The sequence below is a fragment of the Dermacentor andersoni genome, chromosome 3 (assembly GCF_023375885.2).
Source record: "Dermacentor andersoni chromosome 3, qqDerAnde1_hic_scaffold, whole genome shotgun sequence".
Taxonomy (NCBI): domain Eukaryota; kingdom Metazoa; phylum Arthropoda; class Arachnida; order Ixodida; family Ixodidae; genus Dermacentor; species Dermacentor andersoni.
This window is the reverse complement of record NC_092816.1, coordinates 227,439,209-227,459,994: the sequence shown is the minus strand read 5'-3', so window position 1 is coordinate 227,459,994 and position 20,786 is coordinate 227,439,209. Positions and strand designations below refer to the sequence as shown.

General features: G+C 45.5%; 1 protein-coding gene across 1 annotated transcript in view; it reads left to right on the top strand.

Annotated features, from left to right (window-relative positions):
• Positions 1–1,177: 1,177 nt before the first annotated feature.
• The window catches only part of Tango9 (transport and golgi organization 9), a 69,531-nt gene continuing 49,922 nt past the window's right edge, over positions 1,178–20,786 (top strand). The window contains exons 1-2 of the mRNA XM_050183073.3: positions 1,178–1,660; positions 1,869–1,938. Of these exons, the coding sequence (XP_050039030.2) occupies positions 1,584–1,660; positions 1,869–1,938 (147 nt within the window). The 5' untranslated portion in view covers positions 1,178–1,583. The remainder of the gene's footprint in view (positions 1,661–1,868; positions 1,939–20,786) is intronic.

Sequence of the window (20,786 nt, the reverse complement as noted above, 5' to 3'; positions counted from 1 at the left end):
CATCGCCTCTTTTAGTCGTCTGCTAGCCAGAGAACTTCCAGAGAGCAGCCAGACCAAAATCGTCCTGGCAGGTTCTGGCAGCCCGCGGGTAGCCAGAACCGTCCAGCGCGAGCAAAACGAACGCCCGGCGGAAGTGCGTAGCGCGGTGGGCGGAGCAACGCGAGAAAAACGAAGACGCTCTGGCTGGCTCTGGCAGCCCGCGGGTAGCCAGAAGTGGAAAATCGAAGAAGCCCAGTGACGTCAGGGCCTCTCCTTATAGCGTCCTCGATCACCCGCACCGGTGCGCACCGGGGCGCCTTGGTGCGCACTTTTATCCTCGATCAACCGCACCGGTGCGCACCGACCATCCTCGATCACCGGAAGCGCACCGTGCTGGAGCGGTTTTCTGTTGCCCCGTCTCGCACCGAGAAAATCGGCGGTGCGCCGGGGTGCAATCCCAGCAAGCAATGCGGGACGCGCGCTCGCACTGCCGACTGCAGAGCGCGGACGCTCTGGCCCGATAGCTGCGGTTGCAACGGAGTTCACGGAGTTAGCTAATGGAGATGTCGGCAATGAGAAAGGAAGCGCTGCTAGTTGCCGCAATCGATGAGCTTTTTGCAAGTTCGTTTGACAGCGAAGACGACATGCTGATCGACCTCGTCCAAAAACAATGTGGTGAAGAGCGGCCGAAAGTGGACAGGTTCGTTGAACGGGTCGTCAGGAACGGGTCGTCAGGATTAATGATAAAATGTATTGGTGTTTGCTTGCAACCAGGTATGTCGGAGCACGCAGTTTGTCAAGGTTCGAGCGCTTGCCGCAGATGCTCAGCACCTGCAAACAACAAAATGTGCGCGCGCGCGTTTTCGCGCACGTCTTGCGCGCCAGGGGCAAAGTAGCGCTGCATGCAAGCACCCTGCAATGGGTGCAGTTTTGTCCTCGATGTTGACCCTCCGCAGTGCGCCACCACGGCGGTGCAAGGCGCACCATTCTGGTTTCGGGGCAACCCCGGGGCGAGGTGATCGAGGACGCTATTAGTTTCCTTCCTCCGTGCCATCACCAGATCCGCCGGTGAGCAGCGTCATCTGGCGTCCACTTAAGTAAGTTTCATGCGCTGCCGCTGCTTATTTTCGAACCATAGAGTTTCGTAGAAGGAAACTCCATGTTTCGAACCACGGCGAAAGGTACAGTTTCCATTCTATGGTTTCCCCTCTCGCGCAGCCTGCATGTTGGTCTGACGGATCGTGACTCATGAGCATCGTGACCACTGTGAAACACCTGTAAATACAACGCGTTGCCGAACGACGTCGCGTCGGGTTCTTAGCGACCACGAGTGCAGTGGCTGTTTATTTTCTTATCCGTGAACTGCGCGCCACTGATACTTACCTTGACGACAGATGATAATGTGCGCGCTGTGATTGCGTCCCGACTTTCTTTTTCGCAGTGGGCGATAAGTTTTCAATCAGTGAGTTGAGTGGCTGATAGCCTCCGACCTCGTGACGTGGGGGCGTATTCGGGTCGTCCTGTCAGATCGTCCGAGCACGCTACATCTTCTTTCGACGCTGATCGCTGGCGGACAGCAGTTGACGACATCCAGCTGCCCAACGATGGCCTGGACCAAGTACCAAGTAATCCTCGCGCTCATGCTCGTCTTCACAGGCTCCATCAACACGCTAGCGACCAAGTAAGTAAAGACATCGTGCCTTTGGTTTTGTCTCGGGTGTTTGTTCGGGATCACAGTTTCATATCGCACGTTTCCGTCGGTACCAATTCTCTGAATATATAAGCAATTGTCACAGCTGTTTGTGAAGCGAGAGCTGTCACTCGGAGCACACTGTTTCGAAATTCACTTTATTCAGTTCTGCCTCAAAAAGAGTTAACTTTGCTTTCAGATGGGCGGACTCGTCGTATGCGGTCGGTCGGGACGGCAAGCTGAGGCTCTTCGACCATCCTTTCTTACAGGCAAGTTGCATGTTCAGCGAATTGCGCTCTGCTCGTTCTTCCACATTGCGCAAGAGGCGGACTGATTTGAATCGTGGACGTGCTATAGCGCATATTTCCCAGCAGCGGTCAGCGAATCTGCCGCCTTCCTCGGTTTCTTTAAAGCACGCCTCGACGTGACCCACTTCTTCCGCGCAGGAGCGGCAGCGGCGGTGTGGCAGCGCGACCACACAGCGTCGTATGATTTATGAGCCACTTTCACAATTAATTCGTCTTTCGGACGATCTAGCGTGTGTGTGTGCGCGTGCGTGCGTGCGTGCGACTGCCTCCATTTCCTTGTTTGCATGGCATGCACACACGGTGTATGTGGGGGGGCTCCAACTATCATGCTCCAAGATTGCAAAATATGCAGCCACATACTCGAGCACACAGGGATGGAAGTGCTGCGCCAACTTGCGCCAAGAACACTAACATCAAATAAAATGACAAAATTTTGCAGGCTGTTTGTGTTCAGTGTCAAGCACACAGCCATATGTTGGCTAACATTTCTTTAGCCTTTAGACGACAGAAATTGCGTTTGCGTCTGATGCTCATGACGCGACTTGCCAGATTGAGTCCAAAATTTTGAAGAAACCATTGTTTCTCATTCAAAATATTGGTTGCCGTTTTATGTTGACTTTATGCAGCGTGCCTAATAATTGAGCTTGCACGAAATATTGGTTGGCGACGCTGATCAGAAAGCTATTAAACACTTTAAGATTTTGATAAACATCAGTGTTTACTTTTTCTTCTCGCCTAGTTATGTGGAATACTGGCAAACTTGCAGTGACCATCAAAGTAACTTGGCAATTATTCTGTGGTACTCTGCTATGCCAACTGAGTGTCACCAAGAATTTAAAAAAGACAGGGCATTATGCAAACGGCATTCACTGTACGTTTATGGGTGTTGTTCATGGTTGTCAGTATTTCTTGTTCATTGTGCACGAACATGTCTAAGTAGCTTGCTTTATAAACTTGCCTGATTGATGAGATGTCAATGCAAATGTTGTGGAGGGTGTTGAAACATGAGCGATGACTGGATTTAAAGCAACCTATTTGCATTATCCAATAAGTGAGGTAATTAACGTTAGCTAACCGAACTTAAATATTAGTTGCTTGTACGCAACGAAAAGGAAGCTCTTGACTAGCATAAACAAAAAGCCTATCAACATATGAGTGCTGTTCGCATAAATACCTTGGTTCTCTTTCTTTTCTTGGCCACATTCAGTTGGCAAAGCCGGTATGTAACTTAATAGTGGCTTCCGAGGAACGCACGTAGGTTCCCGGGCATGTGTGTGAAAGTTCTTTTTTTTCCCTTTAGTGAACTTTCCTGCACCTTCCACAGAACTGATTCGCCATAACCTAATAGTGTTCGACAAAATCAAATAAAAACATATTTTCTTGATTTGTCAGTATTTCACTCAAGTTGAACCTCGCCTAGCATGCTCCAATACGCGTATCTTCTGCTCCAAAATGAACAGTTCCTGCTCCAAACCTGCTCCATTCTGTGAAATTTGCTGCTGCCAGAGGTGCTCCAAACTCCCTTGGCCGCTCCATTCCTGCAAGCACATGAGGATTGGAGGCTCCCACGTGTAGCCGTGCACGGCTTAGCCATATCTGGGGAAAGCGGGATCCTGGGGGTTGAGTCGATGCCCACTGTTTGGACCTTTAAGGCCCTCTGGCAGAGGCAGCACACCTCTTCGGCCTCTACTTCACATAGACGGCACCTCCAAACTGGCTGACCTGGAGGAAACCGGCAGTCGCCTTTTTCCGTCCTCCTGTTCAGTCTTACTTCTCGTTCGCCTTTTCGTCTGTCCTGGAGCCATATTCCGAAATGATCCGCTTCAGTGATACTATCGCCTCTGCCACGCCTTCACCATCTGCATGCACTGATTGGCTGTTTTAGCAAGATCGGATGAACTACTAATCAGATTTTGCTCAACCAGCCAACTGGCGCACGCCTGACCGCAATACTATCGCTGAAGTGGATCGTTTCAGGATACGGCCCCTGTCTTCTATTCCCTTCTCGCTTCAAAATTTCCGGGTGGCATGGGTTAACCTTGTGTGGGTAGCCAACCATTGGTATACCATGTTTGGTTATACTAGTGGCTTACAGCTGGCGTTTGCAGAACCTGTCCTTTCCAGGTCCTGCAGCATCCCCTTGTTGGGCTCAATGCTGGTTGGCTGGTGTTGCTGCCAAACAATCTACTTTTACATATGGCAAGTTCATTCCCCCCAGTCCCTGATCGCCCTCATAAACGAGGCAGCACCAAAGAATTGTAGTTCAAATACTGACAATCTTCCACGATTTTATTTAATGCATTCAGAGAAAAAAGAAACGGCAGTGAGAATGATCTCTCCTATTCTGGTTGCAAAAACAGACTGAAGCTTTTGACCCACGTTATAAAGTCTCCAAGTTGGCAAGTGGTGATCTCCTTCTAGAACTCTGCAAAAAGAAACAACACTAAGAACTGTCTAATCTAGTGTCATTCGGGAATGTGACAGTCGTACCGCGCCACACAATGAACACCACCCGCAAAGTCATTTCCGTGCTGATCTCGTGGAACTGACTGAAGCTGGACTACTGAACGGCTGGCGTGATCCAAATGTGATCAATGTCAAGAGAATTGAGATGAGGCATGATGGCAAGGAGATAAAAAAAAAAAAGTACCGAACTCTAACTTTCTCATCACGTATGCTGTCTGAGACTATTGAGGCTGGGTACATAAAGACCCTGGTCAGACCGTACATCCCCAATCCTTTCCGTTGCTTTAATGGCCAAAGATTTTCCGGCAGTTCACAGAACTGCCAGCAAATGGTGGTCCCTGCAAACTTCTTAATCTCATCTGCCCACCCAACTTTCTGCCGCCCCCTGCTACGCTTTCATTCCCTTGGAATCCAGTCCGTAACCCTTAAAGGCCATCGGTTATCTTCCCTCCTCATTACATGTCCTGCCGATGCCTATTTACTTTTCTTGATTTCAACTAAGATGTCATTAACGCGCGTTTGTTCCCTCACCCAATCTGCTCTTTTCTTATCCCTTAATGTTACACCCATCATTCTTCTTTCCATAGCTCGTTGCGTCGTCCTCAATTTAAGTAGAACCCTTTTCGTAAGCCTCCAGGTTTCTGCCCCATACGTGAGTACTGGTAATACGCAGCTGTTATACACTTTTCTCTTGAGGGATAATGGCAACCTGCTGTTCCTGATCTGAGAATGCCTGCCAAACGCACCCCAGCCCATTCTTATTCTTCTGATTATTTCAGTCTCGTGATCCGGATCCGCGGTCACTGCCTGCCCTAAGTAGATGTATTCCCTTACCACTTCTAGTGCTTCGCTACTTATTGTAAACTGCTGTTCTCTTCCGAGACTGTTAAACATTAGTTTTCTGCAGATTAACTTTTAGACCCACCCTTCTGCTTTGCCTTTCCAGATCAGTGAGCATGCATTGCAATTGGTCTTCTGAGTTACTAAGCAAGGCAATATCATCAGCAAATCGCAAGTTGCTAAGGTATTCTCCATTAACTCTCAACCCCCAATTCTTCCCAATCCAGTTCTCTGAATACCTCCTGTAAACACGCTGTGAATAGCATTGGAGAGATCATATCTCCCTGCCCGACGCCTTTCTTTATTGGGATTTCGTTGCTTTCTTTATGGAGGATTACGGTGGCTGTGGAGCCGCTATAGATATCTTTCAGTATTTTTACGTACGGCTCGTCTACACCCTGATTGCATAATCTGTCCATGACTGCTGAGGTTTCGACTGAATCAAACGCTTTCTCGTAATCAATGAAAGCTATATATAACGGTTGGTTATATTCCGCACATTTCTCTATCACCTGATTGATAGTGTGGATATGGTCTATTGTTGAGTAGCCTTTACGGAATCCTGCCTGGTCCTTTGGTTGACAGAAGTCTAAGGTGTTCCTGATTCTATTTGCGATTACCTTAGTAAATATTTTGTAGGCAAAGGACAGTAAGCTGATCGGTCTATAATTTTGCAAGTCTTTGGCGTCCCCTTTCTTATGGATTAGGATTATGTTAACGTTCTTGCAAGATTCCGGTACGCTCGAGGTCATGTGGCATTGCGTATACAGGGTGGCCAATTTTTCTAGAACAATCTGCTGTTACCCGATCCTCCCCAGCTGCCTTCCCCATTTCCACAGCTCCCAAGGCTTTATTTACGTCTTCCAGCATTACTTGTGGGATTTCAAATTCGTCTAGACTATTGTCTCTTCCATTATCGTCGTGGGTGCCACTGGTACTGTATAAATCTCTATAGAACTCCTCTGCCACTTGAACTATCTCATCCATATTAGTAATGACATTGCCGGATTTGTCTCTTAATGCATACATCTAATTCTTGCCTATTCCTAGTTTCTTCTTCACTGCTTTTAGGCTTCCTCCGTTCCTGAGAGCATGTTCAATTCTATCCATATTATACTTCCTGATGTCAGCTGTCTTACGCTTGTTAACTTGGAAAGTTCTGCCAGTTCTATCCTAGCTGTAGGGTTAGAGGCTTTCATACATTGGCGTTTCTTGATGAGATCTTTCGTCTCCTGCGATAGCTTACTGGTATCCTATCTAATGGAGTTGCCACCGACTTCTATTGCACACTCCATAATGATGCCCGTAAGATTGGCGTTCATTGTTTCAACACTAAGGTCCTCTTCCTGAGTTAAAGCCGAATACCTGTTCTGTGTACTGAACCTGGTGTACTACACCCCAAAACAAGTATCTCTATGGCTGAGGCCCATGCACTGTTGCCGGCTGTGAAGCATATAAGGAAATCAAAACTTCAAAAAGCAAGTATATTCAGACTCCTTAAGCATTGTAAAAGCCGTGATGTCACTTTGCAAACACAAAAATGCTGTATTAATTGAGCTGTATTCAGTTCTGTGCGCAGAGTATATAGATAACCAGTGTGTTATTATATGCTGGTTGGATATATACAGGGCATTGAGGGTAATGTGCTAGCAGACCAAATGGCCACAACAATTACATCGCAAGCTACTTCTACCAGAACATACACAGAGATCACCACACAAACTGTGTGTGGCTGTGCTGCTGAACAGGGTGGTAGGTCCCACCTGCAGCAGCAGTCGCATTCTGATCGAGGCGCAATGCGAGGATACTCGCCTACTGAATTTTATATGCATGTCAAAAGAACCAAAGGATGTCACAATTAATCCAGGTAATGGCATGTCTGATAGCCCATCTGATGCTTTTAAACGCTAAACCCCATGTTTATTTCTATTTTAGTTGGTTGACAACTAAGCTTGCTGCTACATGTCTAAAAAATATACCTGGGAACAGGGCGAAATGATGGAACATGTACCTAATCTTTTCCCATATTGTCTAGTTCCCATCTTGTCGATTTTTATTTTGTTGTGAACGCTGCCATTAAAATTTCTTAAGCACTGTGATACCTTGCATCGACATGCATTCCTTAGCTGTTGACTAAGCACTGATTTTCATTATAAAATAATAATTTGCTATCATCAGTAGATTTCCATTTGGAAAGGCTTTATTTGTTAAGTACTTCTCTTTTCTTCACAAGTGATGCCTTCATTTATCATCTGGCCAAGCTACAGCTGTCGTCCCAGCTGGCATTTCAGCTCATAAAATTGTGTGCTCTCTCCCTCCTGCTGTTCCTTACCCTCACCCTAAAGGATTATCCATTCTTTTACTTGCTGGTCCAGTCAATTTTCTTTTATGCAAACGTCTGTCAATGTCTGGCAATAAAGCCTTCCCTCCTGGCCATTCCGACAGCATTGCCATGTGCAACCTTTCAGAAAAAAAGAGGAAGAACACTTGCATATTCTCTTAGTTTAAAACAACCTGTTTTATACCTTTAACTCTTACTACTGTGTCCACAGAAATAAAAAAGAAGTTTGATTGACACTTCCTCAATGCATTTTCAAACATTTGTTGGAATTCTTCCTGTAACACCATTACACCATCTGAAATGACAACTGAGGCTTAAATATTTGTCAAATTTGAAAATTTTGGGCAGGCTGGGGAGCCTGAAAATATAACTTTGACTGGAGGTATTGTCAGGATTGGGGGCTCAATCCCATCGTTCGTAGCCCGTTGTCAAGATTGGAGTCCGGCATGAATTCGAAGGTAGCTGGCCCATGCCGTCATCCAACTTATCCACGCTGAAGACATTGATGAAGGGAAGGACTGCTTATCATTGAGAATGAGGAATAAGGGTTTATTTACAGTATTTACATGCAGTTCATCAGTCTAGCATGACTGCGAGAGAAAGTACGTCAGTCTAACACAACTGCTTGAGAGAGTGTCTCAGTCTAACATGACTGCTTAAGAAAGTGTTCTCGAGCATCTGCACAACAGCTGTTTATAAGCACTCGGTCCTCCCCCGATTCCAAGGTGGCGGAAACGTTCGTCCAGTCATCGTAAACACGCTGCCTCTCCGCAGGACGGTTTACACACATGCACGCACACACACACACAGGTTCTCGGTCCGAAACCGACACCACACGAATTTCGTAGAACTCGGAGCCCCGCACAGTGCGCCCGGGTAGCCTTTGTCTTGGTCGGCGCGTGGGAAGGGGTGCCCGACGACGTTCCGGCGGCAACTCCCCCACTCGTAGATCAGGTCGTGTTGGGGAGTTCGGTAACAATAGTTGGCCCGCCAAACTCATTCAGTCACAACGGCAACGAGGCTAGAGCGTAACGGTGGCGGTTTCAGCACAAAGCCTGCTTCGTCAAACGCATCCTAGCTGAAGAGACGGAGAGTGGAGGACGCGCGTATTGTTCCCGACAGTCAACGCCGTGGCTAGAGGTTGGCGGCGGCGCTCCAGGAAAAGATGATGCCCGCGGTCGCAACTGGTTGCCAAACTTGCACAGCAGGTGGCTGTTCTTAACAGCGCCTCCATGGCGCGGAAAATCTCTACTGTCTAGTGCTGACAACCGCTAGGCAGGAAGGGAACGGCTGGTGGCCAGGGGGTGATGTCCTGGCTCACAGTAACCACTTGTGCAATGATGTCACCGCCCCAAAACATCCAACAAGGACAGGCAACTGCAATATGAACCCCATAACGTGGCTCTGCGCCGAGATGACGTACATTGGCTCCCACTTTAGACCCGCTAGGTTTCAAAGAAAACATAAGTGCAGAAACAAACACTGCTGCATTTTGCTATGCCAATTTTTTAAGCAATTTTGTGCTGACAAATTCAGCAATCATGGAGGGAATCCTGCTAAATGAGAGGGAATCTTCTTGGCTTAACAAAATTAACACTAGTAACCCTAAAATTTAGGCGGGACCCTCAAACGCAGAATTCAAATTAGTCTGCTCAAACCATCCACATTGCTATGCAACTTTCCCTTCTTATATCTAACGGAGAAGTTGTACTCTTGGAGAGTGAGGCTCCATCGGAGCAAGTGGCCATTTTTGTGTGACACTTGATTGAGCCACGTCAGAGGACAGTGGTTGGTCTCGAAGATGAACTTCGCTCCGTACAAGTAACACGACAACTTCTAGGCGGCCCAAACTAAACAAGTGCATTCCTTCTCTGAAGCGCTGTAGGCTTCCTCTCTTACATTTAGTTTACGGCTGGCATAGAGGATAGGATGCTCCTCGTTATCGTCGCTGACATGACTAAGTACCACGCCCATACCTCTGTCGCTTGCGTCGCATTGAACTATGAATTCCTTTGTGTAGTCTGGCGCGCGAAGCTCAGGACGAGAAACTAATAGCGTTTTCAAACTTTGGAAAGCGTTCTCTTTGACCTTATCCTAGTGTACGCTACTCGGTGCTCCCTTTCGGAGGGCGTCCGTTAATGGACCTGCCATTTGCGAGTAATTCGGAATGTACCGTGGATAGTACTCTACAAGTCCCAAAAATGAACGAAGGTCTGTTTTCGTGCGCGGCTCAGAAAATTGTCCAATCGTAGCCATTTTCAGCTCGGCCGGCCGTCTCGTGCCTTGGCTGACAACATGGCCCAGATGAGTAACCTGCGAACAACCAAACCTACAGTTTTCCGCTTTCATCGTTAAGCCGGCTTCCCTCAACCGTGAGAACACCTGTTTGAGGTGCGATACGTGTTGTTCCCAGCTGTCCGACAAAATTGCTACATCATAAAGATAGGGCAAGGCGAACTCCTGCAAGTCTTTTAGGACAATATCCATTAACTTAGAGAAGCTAAACGGCGCGTTCTTCAGCCCGAAGCTGAGTGCGAGAGGGCGAAAAGTGCCTACAGGTGAGATTAATGCGGCATAGCGGCTGGCATTTTCTGAAAGGGGAACTTGCCAGTACCCCCGCACGAGATCTATAGTTGAAATGTATTTAGCAGCGCTAACTCTTTCAATTCGTTCCTCAATGTTGGGTATCGGGTACAGCTGATTCCTAGTGATGGCATTTAACTTCCTGTAGTCAACACACGGACGAGGGTCCTTGTTAGGGGTTTCTACCAGTATTAGCGGTGACGTGTAGTCACTCTCAGCGGGCTCAATAACTCCCAACTCTAGCATGCGCTGTATCTCTGCCTCCATAATCTCTCTCTGTCTTGGAGACACCCTGTAAGGCTTTGATCTTACTGGTTCGGTTGATGTCAGCTCAATTTCATGCGTTATTAGTTCGGTTCTACCCGGCCGATCGCTGTATTTCGAGATATTCCCCTAACACCTCTTTTAGCTCATCTAGCTGCTCGGGTCTTAGAGCGTGCAAGCTTACTGAGTGTTCTACTACTTCTTCTAGGCCGATTTCAGAGTTGGAGGTCGCCCTATACTCTTTAAACTTGGTACTAGTGCCATCCTGCTCTTTGATGGTATAGTTGACTCCGCTTCGCTCTATATACGGTTTCATCAAATTGCAGTGATATATCCTCACCTCCTTCCTGCGACCGGGCATTTTCAGAGCATAGTTAGTATCTGAAAGTTTGTGCAACACTTTAACTGGCCCGTCCCAGTGAACTTCAAGCTTGTTCTCTCTTGAAGGTTTGAGGATCATTACCGGATCTCCGGCATTAAATGTACGAAGCCTCGCATTTTTGTCGTAATAGAATTTGGCGTTCTTTTGAGCTACTCCCATGTTCTTTTCGACTAGTTCTTGGGTTGTGCTTAGCCGTTCCAGCAAATTTAGCACATATTCAACCACTGTTGGACTCTCCCCTCTTTCCTCCCACATCTCTCTTAACATTCTCAGTGGAGAACGGAGTGTCCTCCCATACACTAGTTCTGCTGGCGAGAACCCTGTCGCTTCATGTGGTATCGTTCGCCAAGCAAACAAAGTTGCTGGCAGACAGTTCGCCCAGTCCTCCTTGTGCTCGTAACAAAACACACGCAAAAACTCTCTTAAGCACTGAATGCCACCTCTCTACACTGTTTGACTGAGGGTGATAGACAGAACTGTGTATTAACTTTACCCCGCACTTTTGCAAGAATGTGGAAGTCAGTGTGCTCATGAATACTGACCCTTGATCTGCCTGAATTTCGGCTGGAAACCCAACTCGTGCAAACATTGTCAAAAGCGCATCTACTACTTCGGTGAAGCTGAGCTCTTTCAGAGGGATTGCTTCTGGAAACTTTGTAGCCGGACAGCATGGTAAACAAGTACCTGCAGCCCGATTTTGTTTTTGGAGGAGGCCCTACCATGTCTATTACAAGTCGTCTGAAAGGCTGTTATTAAGGGCACTACCTTCAGTGGAGCTTTCCATGTCTCTCCTGGTTTACCAGAGCGCTGGCAGGCGTCGCATGATCTTACAAAGTTTTCTACGTCTTTGAAACAGCCAGGCCAGTAGTATTCCATAAGCAATCTTTCCTTTGATTTGTTTATGCCTAGCTGGCCGGACCACCCATTTCCATGACAGACTCAAAAGGTCCTCCCTATACTTAGTAGGTACAACTAACTGATCGAAAATCCTACCCTTTCGATCTCTGTAGTGCCGATACAACAATCCTCCTCTCTCATGTATTGTCACGTTGCGCCTAGCAATGCCTTCTTTGGCTGTGTGATGTAATTTAGGTGAGCTCTCATCATTCTTTTGCTCGGCTGCCAATGACTCTCTATCCACACGTAAGAGCTGATCAAAGTTCTTTGAGGCCAGTGATAATAACAACCCTGTCTCGCTTGTGAGTGCGTCAGCTTGCTCTTCCTGCAGGCTTGAACTTGGACACTCTAGTCATACGCTCTCATTGAGCTGGTCAGCTGGTAGGCTCTCCTCGACTGATTTTTCATCCCTCGAGCCTAGCTCGGATTCGGATATTGAAGTTATCCCCTTTTCTGCTTCCGCTGGAGCAGCTTGTGCATTTTCAGCCGAAAGCGACGCGATTTTACGAGCTTGGCCTCGCGTCAATGCCTGTACTATGCCCTCTTCCAGTTTAAGCCCTTTGTCACGCAGTAACTGATTCGAATGATTCGAAAAGATGTAAGGGTACATTAGTGACAAAAATTTGGAAAGTGCAGCCTCAGTCTCTAGCTCCCCGAATGGTCCACTGATTTTGACTTTGGCCATGGGCAGACACACGCTGTGTTCTTCTACAACCTGTTTGATCCATGCTACTTCTCCGGTGAAGTCATCTACCGTCACGTAAGACGGATGGACAATGTCCATCGTGGCGGCACTATCTCTTAGCACTCGGCATGGTTTGCCATTAACTTGCAGGTCGTGAAAATAGGGGCTTAAAAGTTCCATATTGTCGTCTTTTCCCTCTACGTAGGAAAAAACTATGCTAGGCTTCCCGCAGTTTACAGCTATATGTCCCAGTTTGTGGCATTTATAACAGCAGATCGGCCTAAAAGATTCGAATTTTTTTTTCTGTACCTTTTGTGCGGTTTCCCCGTTAAGTTTCTCCTCGCTCTTTTCTGCTGGTTTTTCCTCCATGTCTACAGGCTCCGATCGTCTAGTCTGCGAACCCCTTTTGAACGGAAATGGTTTCCGCGGTCCATTTCGACCGTCCCAACTTCCGTCCTCGGCGTTCAACCTTCTACGGGTTGCACACTCTTCGGCTAATCAGCCACCCTTTCCACAGTGTTTACATTCGCTCTGTCTTGCACCAGACACTGCTCTAGACACATGCATTCAATGATCATGTCTCTGCTGTCGTACGCTTTCGCGCTTTTCAGCCACTCGACTAGGTTGGCCTTTAAGCCGTATGCAAACTCCGGATACCCCTCGCTATCTTTCTTGCCTGTGCTCCTAAACCTTTGCCGAAAAGCTTCGGCTGAAAGGCAGTATTTCTTCAGAAGACTAGCCTTAACTTTTGCATAATCATATGCATCCTGTGCACTCAGTCTGGCGATTGCTTCTGCCACCTCACACGGCAACATAGACAGCAACCGCTGTGGCCATGTACTCGGGCCGAAGTTCATCTTCTCGCAAGTCCTATAAAAATTGCTTAGGAACAAGCCTATGTCGGTCCCGACCTCAAATGGCTTTAATAGCCTGTCCATGCAGTATGATTCTGCCTCACTTGATCGTCCCAGAGCCCCTTCACTTCCTTGAGACAACTCCAAACGTTTGCTTTCAAGTTCCAGTTGCATTCTCGCTATCTTTATCGCGTTCCTCCCTTTCCTTTCTCTCTCGTTCTTCTCTCTCTTTCAGAAGTTCAAACCCCATTTCAATTTCTTCCTCACTGGCCTGTTCGGAAATTAGCTGCAATAATTCAGATTTTAGCATTTCCTTGTGTACATCTAGGCCCAGTTCCTCACCAACAATCAACAACTCGTCTCTCAGCAGTGTCCTTAACCCCATGATTGCTGCTTTACTGCCTTGGTCCTGCTCGCTAAATCTAGCTAGGAAAACACAACCTAGCTAACACTCAACAACCTAGCTTCCCTACCGTTCTAAACAGAACAACCACAAAATTAAGCCTAGAGAGTCAAAGCAAGAACCAAGCACTCGCCGCAGACACAGCACCACGTCGCAAAGTCCATCTCACCGCTGTCAGCCAGTTGTCAGGATTGGGGGCTCAATCCCATCGCTCGTAACCCATTGTCAAGATTGGAGTCCGGCATAAATTCGAAGGTAGCTGGCCCATGCCGTCGTCCAACTTATCCACGCTGAGGACGTTGATGAAGGGAAGGACTGCTTCTCATCTAGAATGAGGAATAAGGGTTTATTTACAGTATTTACATGCAGTTCATCAGTCTAGCATGACTGCGAGAGCAAGTACATCAGTCTAACATGACTGCTTAAGAAAGTGTTCTCGAGCACCCGCACAACAGCCATTTATAAACACTCGGTCCTCCCCCGATTCCAAGGTGGCGTAAACGTTCGTCCAGTCATCTTAAACACTCCGCCTCTCCGCGGGACGGTTTACGCACACGCACACACACACACACACACACACACACACACACACACCAGAGCAACACGTACTTGATTTCAGAATGCCTTTCGACCGAAGCTTGACTAGCAGTCTAATCTCTTGCATATTGAACACTGCCTGTGCAAGTGCCCTTATTCATTACTGTACAATATTGTGACACCCTATATTACTGTACAGGAACTGAACTAAGCATGTGGAGGCTCCAGTTGAATGCACAACACTAGACCACGTTGCTTGCACAGAAAAGCTGATTGAATGTGATAATCAAGTGTGAGGAGGTTGCTGCATGCTCCCTGACCTGACAACCAACTATTGCTTCGCAAGCCTAAAGAATGCAGTAAAAAACTAACAGAGTGCCCGCTGTAATGTGTAAACACAAATGCGGAACTTTTCCGTTTTGACATTTGCGAAGCTACTGCTTTCCCGCATAGTATTAGCAACACTATTGCTAGTATTGATGCCAACAAATCTCCATAACTTTTTGTGTGTGGGACCGGACTTGAAAAGTTAGGAACTAGGAGCGAGGTGTATATTTTGTATATTTCCGATTTTTTTTATCCTCTCAGCACTTAGAAAAAGAAGAGCAAATTATTACATTTGTGTTTTTTGAGGTGCTTCTTTGAAGTTTCACATAAGAATAAAAGGACCTAATAAAGAAATGAAAAAGAATGAGTGTCCAACTCAAGAGAAGATAGAATTCGCCGAACTGTCAAAACTGATCAAGGTGAAACTAAGTGATTCAAAATTGTCAGAAAGGCTGAGGAAACCGTAAAAATTTGACGCAGCGTGAAATCAATGAGAAGGAAACATGGCATAGGACAAACCAAGATGTATGCACTGCAAGATAAGCAGGGTAATATCATCAGCAATCTCAAAGGTATTGCAGTACCCAGAGGACTCGGGATGACTCCATTCGAAACAGTAATGAACAGGATACAGAAACTCCTCCTGTAACTAGTGATGAGGTCAAAAGGGCCTTGCAAGACATGAAATGGGGAAGAGCAGCAGGAGAATATGGAATTACAGTATATTTATTGACGGAGGAGACATAATGCTTGCAAAACTGGTGGCTCTCTATACGAAGCATCTATCGACTGCAAGGGTCCCAGAAAACTGGAAGAATGCAAACATTATACTAATCCACAAAAAGGGAGACATTAAAGAATTGAAAAATTGTAGTCCCATTAGCTTACTCCCAGTATTATATAAAATATTCACCTAGATAATCTCCAATAGAATAAGGGCAACACTGGACTTTAATCAACCAAGGGAACAGGCAGGTTTCAGGAAGGGATACTCTACAATGGTACACATCCATGTAGTCAATCAGGTAATCAAGAAATCCAGAGTACAGTACGCCTCTCTATATGGCTTTCATAGATTATGAAAAGGTATTTGATTCAGTAGAGATACCAGCAGTCATAGAGGCATTACATAATCAAGGAGTACAAGACTCTTACGTAAATATCTTTGAAAGTATCCACAGAGATTCCACAGCTACTTCAATTCTCCGCAAGAAAGGTAGGAAGATAAATATATAAAAGGGGCCAGACAAGGAGACACAATCTCTACAATACTATTCACTGTGTGCTTGTAAGTATTCAAGCTATTAAACTGGGAAGGCTTAGGAGTAAGGATCAACGGTGAATATCTCGGCAACCTTCGATTTGCAGTTGACATTGTCCTGTTCGGCAACATTGGAGACGATTTACAACGAATGATTGAGGACCTTAACAAAGTTTAAGAGTTGGGTTGAAAATTAATATGCAGAAGACAGTGATAATGATCAATAGCCGAGCAAGCGAACAAGAGTTGAGAATCGCCAGTCAGCCTCTAGAGTCTTTGAAGGAGTACGTTTACCTAGGTCAATCACAGGGAACCGTGATCATGAGAAGGAAATTCATAGAAGAATGAAAATGGGTTGGATCACATACGGCAGACATTGTCAGCTCCTGACTGGAAGCTTACCATTATTACTTGTGGGGTTCTCACCCGTGCTCTTGAGACGAAGAAACGACAACACAATAGTGCAAACAATCGCAAGGGCATTTATTGCACCTTTCATAGATCAATGCCTGCTAGCTGAGTTGCTATCCACAAAGCATGCCGATGGGCGCACGACAAATCTAGGAAGTCCGACTCACCGCGACCAGATAACGTGCGAACTTATTCGACCCATGCTGGACACCAATGCCTGGTCGTTCGTGCGTACGGTCACGTGAATGGAGGCGCGTCCTAACAAGGCCTCGCGAGACAATCTCTCAGAAGCATGGATCGACACACACGCTGGACATTGTGTCAGGGGACGCGCGAGAGTCATGCATCCCTACACATTGAAAAGGAAGGTGTACAATCAGTGCATTTTACCGGTGCTGACATATGGGGCAGAGACTGGGAGACTGACAAAGAAGCTTGAGAACAAGTTAAGGACCACGCAAAGGGTGATGGAATGAAGAATGCTAGGCATAACGTTAAGAGACAGAAAGAGAGCGGTTTGGATCAGAGAGCAAACGGGTATAGCCAATATTCTAATAGACATCGAGAGAAAAAAATGGCGCTGGGCAGGTCATGTAATGCGCAGGTTAGATAACCATTGGACCATTAGGGTTACAGAATGGGTGCCAAGAGAATGGAAGCACAGTAGAGGACGGCAGAAAACTAGGTGTTGCGATGAAATTAGGAAATTTGTGGGTGCTAGTTGGAATCGGTTGGCGCAGGACAGGGGTAATTAGAGATCGCAGGGAGAGGCCTTCTTCCTGCAGTGGATGTAAAATAGGCTGATGATGATGATGATGATGATGATGATTGTCAAAAATTGTCAGAAATTTTTACTACTATACATCCTTTCGAAACAGCAGTGATCAGGCTATCATTTTACGTATCACAGTATACAGTGCAACTGCGATGTCCTGAAATAAAATGTTGAAATTTGAACACACCGAAAACAAGCACAATTCTAGCAGTAACGAAAGAGTTAAGATGTTTGCCGAAGCTTTAGTGGTAGTTTCACAAAGAAAAATGACAACGATTCCACTCTGTGAAGATGGAATGGCAGTGAAAGCTGACGACAGTCAAAGCTCTCAAATGAAAAGCAAAGTGCTTTCGCTGCCGTTCCATCTTCATCGAGTGCAATGGTGGCGTGGGCTCATCATTGTTGTTTTCATTCAACATCGGAGGACCTTTCATCAGTAGTCATTTCACACCGGCACTGTTTACATTGTCATTGCTATTCCCTCCGGTGCTCCTCGTACACATGTTGTTCGGGTGTACGAACCATAAGTGTCGGCCTAATCGATAACGCAGCTGTTTTTAGCGTCGATACCTCTCCTGCTTATATGCTGCGATAACCTTGACATCACGCTATTTTTCAAGGCGAGCATTCCAATTTTTCCCACATTTTAACATGCGTGCTGCCGCATTACACCTGTTTGGGTTTGTTAGAAATTGCTATGTCCGTTTCTGTTGCCGGACGCCGAAGAAAACTATGGAAGGTTAGTCATGTACAGCTTTCGCTGTAAAAAAAAAGCTTTTTTTGTGTCCCCCCCTCCCCCTTATCGAGCTGCATTTGCATCCCCTTCCTCATTTTCTTTGCCTTTTTGTTCCACTCCCTGTTGTGGGCTTTCTCTGCCTGTACAAGGTAAATCCGACTTTGCAGATGAAAAATTTTCATAAATGCTTTTGGGTCGCGGGATCGAATCCCGGCCATGGCGGCCGCATTTCGATGGAGGCGAAATGCGAAAACACCCGTGTACTTAGATTTAGGTGCACGTTAAAGATCCCCCCGGTGGTCGAAATTTCCGGAGTCCTCCACTACGGCGTGCCTCATAATCAGAAAGTGGTTTTGGCACGTAAAACCCCATAATTTTAATAAATGTTTTTGCACTCACTCTTATGTTAACTCCTGCTGGTCTGGTTATCTGAAGTCATCACCTTTTTATTGTAGCGCAGACACGTTTCCCATTTAATCAAAAGTTACCTTTAGCTTGAGGCCAACTTCAATATTTCTATTCTAATTCATGGGAAGTGCAAAAGTGCTCACTAGGAAAGAATTTTCTTCCATTACCAGAGAAAGTTGATAACTTTCCTTTCGAAGTAGTATCGTCATATAGATATCTTGGCGTCACTATATCCTCAAAACTAACCTGGAATGATCACATTGAATCCATAATCGCCAGTGCCAACAAAACACTTGCATATCTTCGCCGGAATTTCCCACGCGCTCCTCAGGCTCTTAAACTTTTACTTTATAAAACACTGATTCGTTCGAAGGTGGAATACGCCGCTGCTGTTTGGGACCCTTTCCATGACAATCTAATCTACTCACTTGAAATGGTTCAAAATAACTCTGCACGTTTTATTATGTCTAATTATGCTCGAACCGCAAGTGTGACTAATATGAAATCGAGCCTTGAACTACCATCGCTAGCATCTCGCCGTAAGTTTTATCGCTTGTGTCTTTTTCACCGCATATTTCAGCATCGTTCTCTACACGATGATTTCATCTTTCCTCCCCAGTACGTATCACCACGCATTGACCACCGACATAAAGTAGCCGTTCCTTTTTGCAGGACTTCTACTTTTCAGTATTCATTTTTTCCCAGGACTTGTGAAGAGTGGAACCACCTACCTACCACTACTGCAGAAATTACAGACCATCAACATTTCAAAAATGCTTTAACAGTAACTAATTAGTTCTTTACCTCATGTTATTTCTCGTTTTTTCTCTTGTTTGCTTGTGCTTGCCTGTATCATCTACTCATTTTACATTGTTTTGTAGTTTGGTGATTTGTATTGACTTGATTTGTTAATTAGAGTATTTGTATTTGCATTGGTACATTATATAACTCCATGTATAAGTATCTTTTCACAGAAATGCTTTTTTTTTTTTTTTTTTTGCCACTCCCCTCTGTAATGCTTCGGCCCTGAGGGTACAATAAATGAAATGAAATGAAAGTTGAATTTTTCCACCTGTAGAAGCATGATTTTGTAAACTAACAAATACAATGCATATTCAGCCTAATTAAAATTTTTACATTCTCAGCAAGAACTATGTCCTTAAATTAGTATTATGCTTCAAATCTATTAGTGTTGCTTACTCCAAACCTCATTTGACAATGATATCATACATTACGGAGTTCAACCTGTGAAATTGGTCTTCCGTATTTATATGCATGTCTGTGCGTGTGTGTGTGAGATTTATGGCAATGTTTGTAAACAGTAGGAGACAGATCAAGAATCTGCTCCCATCAATTGGCTGATTTTTTTTTGAAGGAAGGCAAACCACATCATTCAGTTTGATGGATGTAGAACAAAAGTTCCCATGTGCATGGAGCTGCGGGGAGATAAGGTTTCCTCCCAAAAGGGTTGAAATGTGGGCCAGTTGGTACATACTTGAACGAAAAAACCAGCCAAAACACAAAGGACAAGAGGAGAGGTTCACACCACAATGACTGTGTTGTCAGTCGTTGTGGTGTGAACCTCTCCTCTTGTCCTTTGTGTTTTTGACTGGTTTTTTCGTTCAAGTTTCCTCCCAAGTATGGAATCTTCACATGAGATCATCACAGCACCAGAACAGCCTGTCTAGCCTCAGCTCTGTTGAACAGCACAAAGTGCCTCTCCACTTGTAACATGTGCGGTCTTGTCTGCAGTTGCGTACACAGGGACGTACCGAGGCTATAAACCACGGTTACAACTCCAACCACCAGTGCAGAAGTGGTTGAGCCTGGCATAATCATTAATGAAAAGTTTGGATCCCTCTCTACTGTTGAATGCACATCAAACAAGCCAGTGCTCTCGTCAGACAGCTCCTGGACCTCCCTGGGCATAACTTGTTGGGTTTTAAGTCCAGTGCTAAGAACAGTCTCAGAATTTTCATTTCGAAATGAAACCTGTAATTCTCGGCATACCATATAGGCTATGTTGAATTTAATACCTCAGAATTCTCGTGTAAGCAGGGGAAGCTTAAGCATGGCTCAGTTATGTTTTTGATATGCTGGAGTGTGTTCTCACTTGTGGAAATTTCAACAAACCAGTTACTAATTGATTAATGTACTAATTACATTTTAGCTGAAGTGTCATTTTTTTATGCAGCTGTATTCCTCATGGTCAGAAATAAAGATAAAAAATGTGTCCTACTCTTTCTTGGTGTTGAACTGTGTTCAGACATCAGTGTTAATGAAACCCCGTAACTAAAAGCGAAATTATGTGTTTACAACTTCCCATTTAACTCTGCAATGAAAGCAGATGTCCTATTTCTTTATAATGCTTCTGAGTGAGTTAAAATTTTGTGAAGCGAACATCTGGCATCAGTTTACACATATTTACCAGCTCGGCTACAACGGTTTTGCAAACATGTCTAAGAGTAATGATGTTTACAGCCATGCGTAGCACATCAAAGTTGTCTGCTTTAAATGTTCTTTACCAAGTACAGCTTACAATATTACAATGCTTTGGTTGCGACGTTGTAATCTTGGGCCGTGATAACATAAAACTATTCTAATCTGGGGCACTATAACTTAAAACTATTCCAAACTTT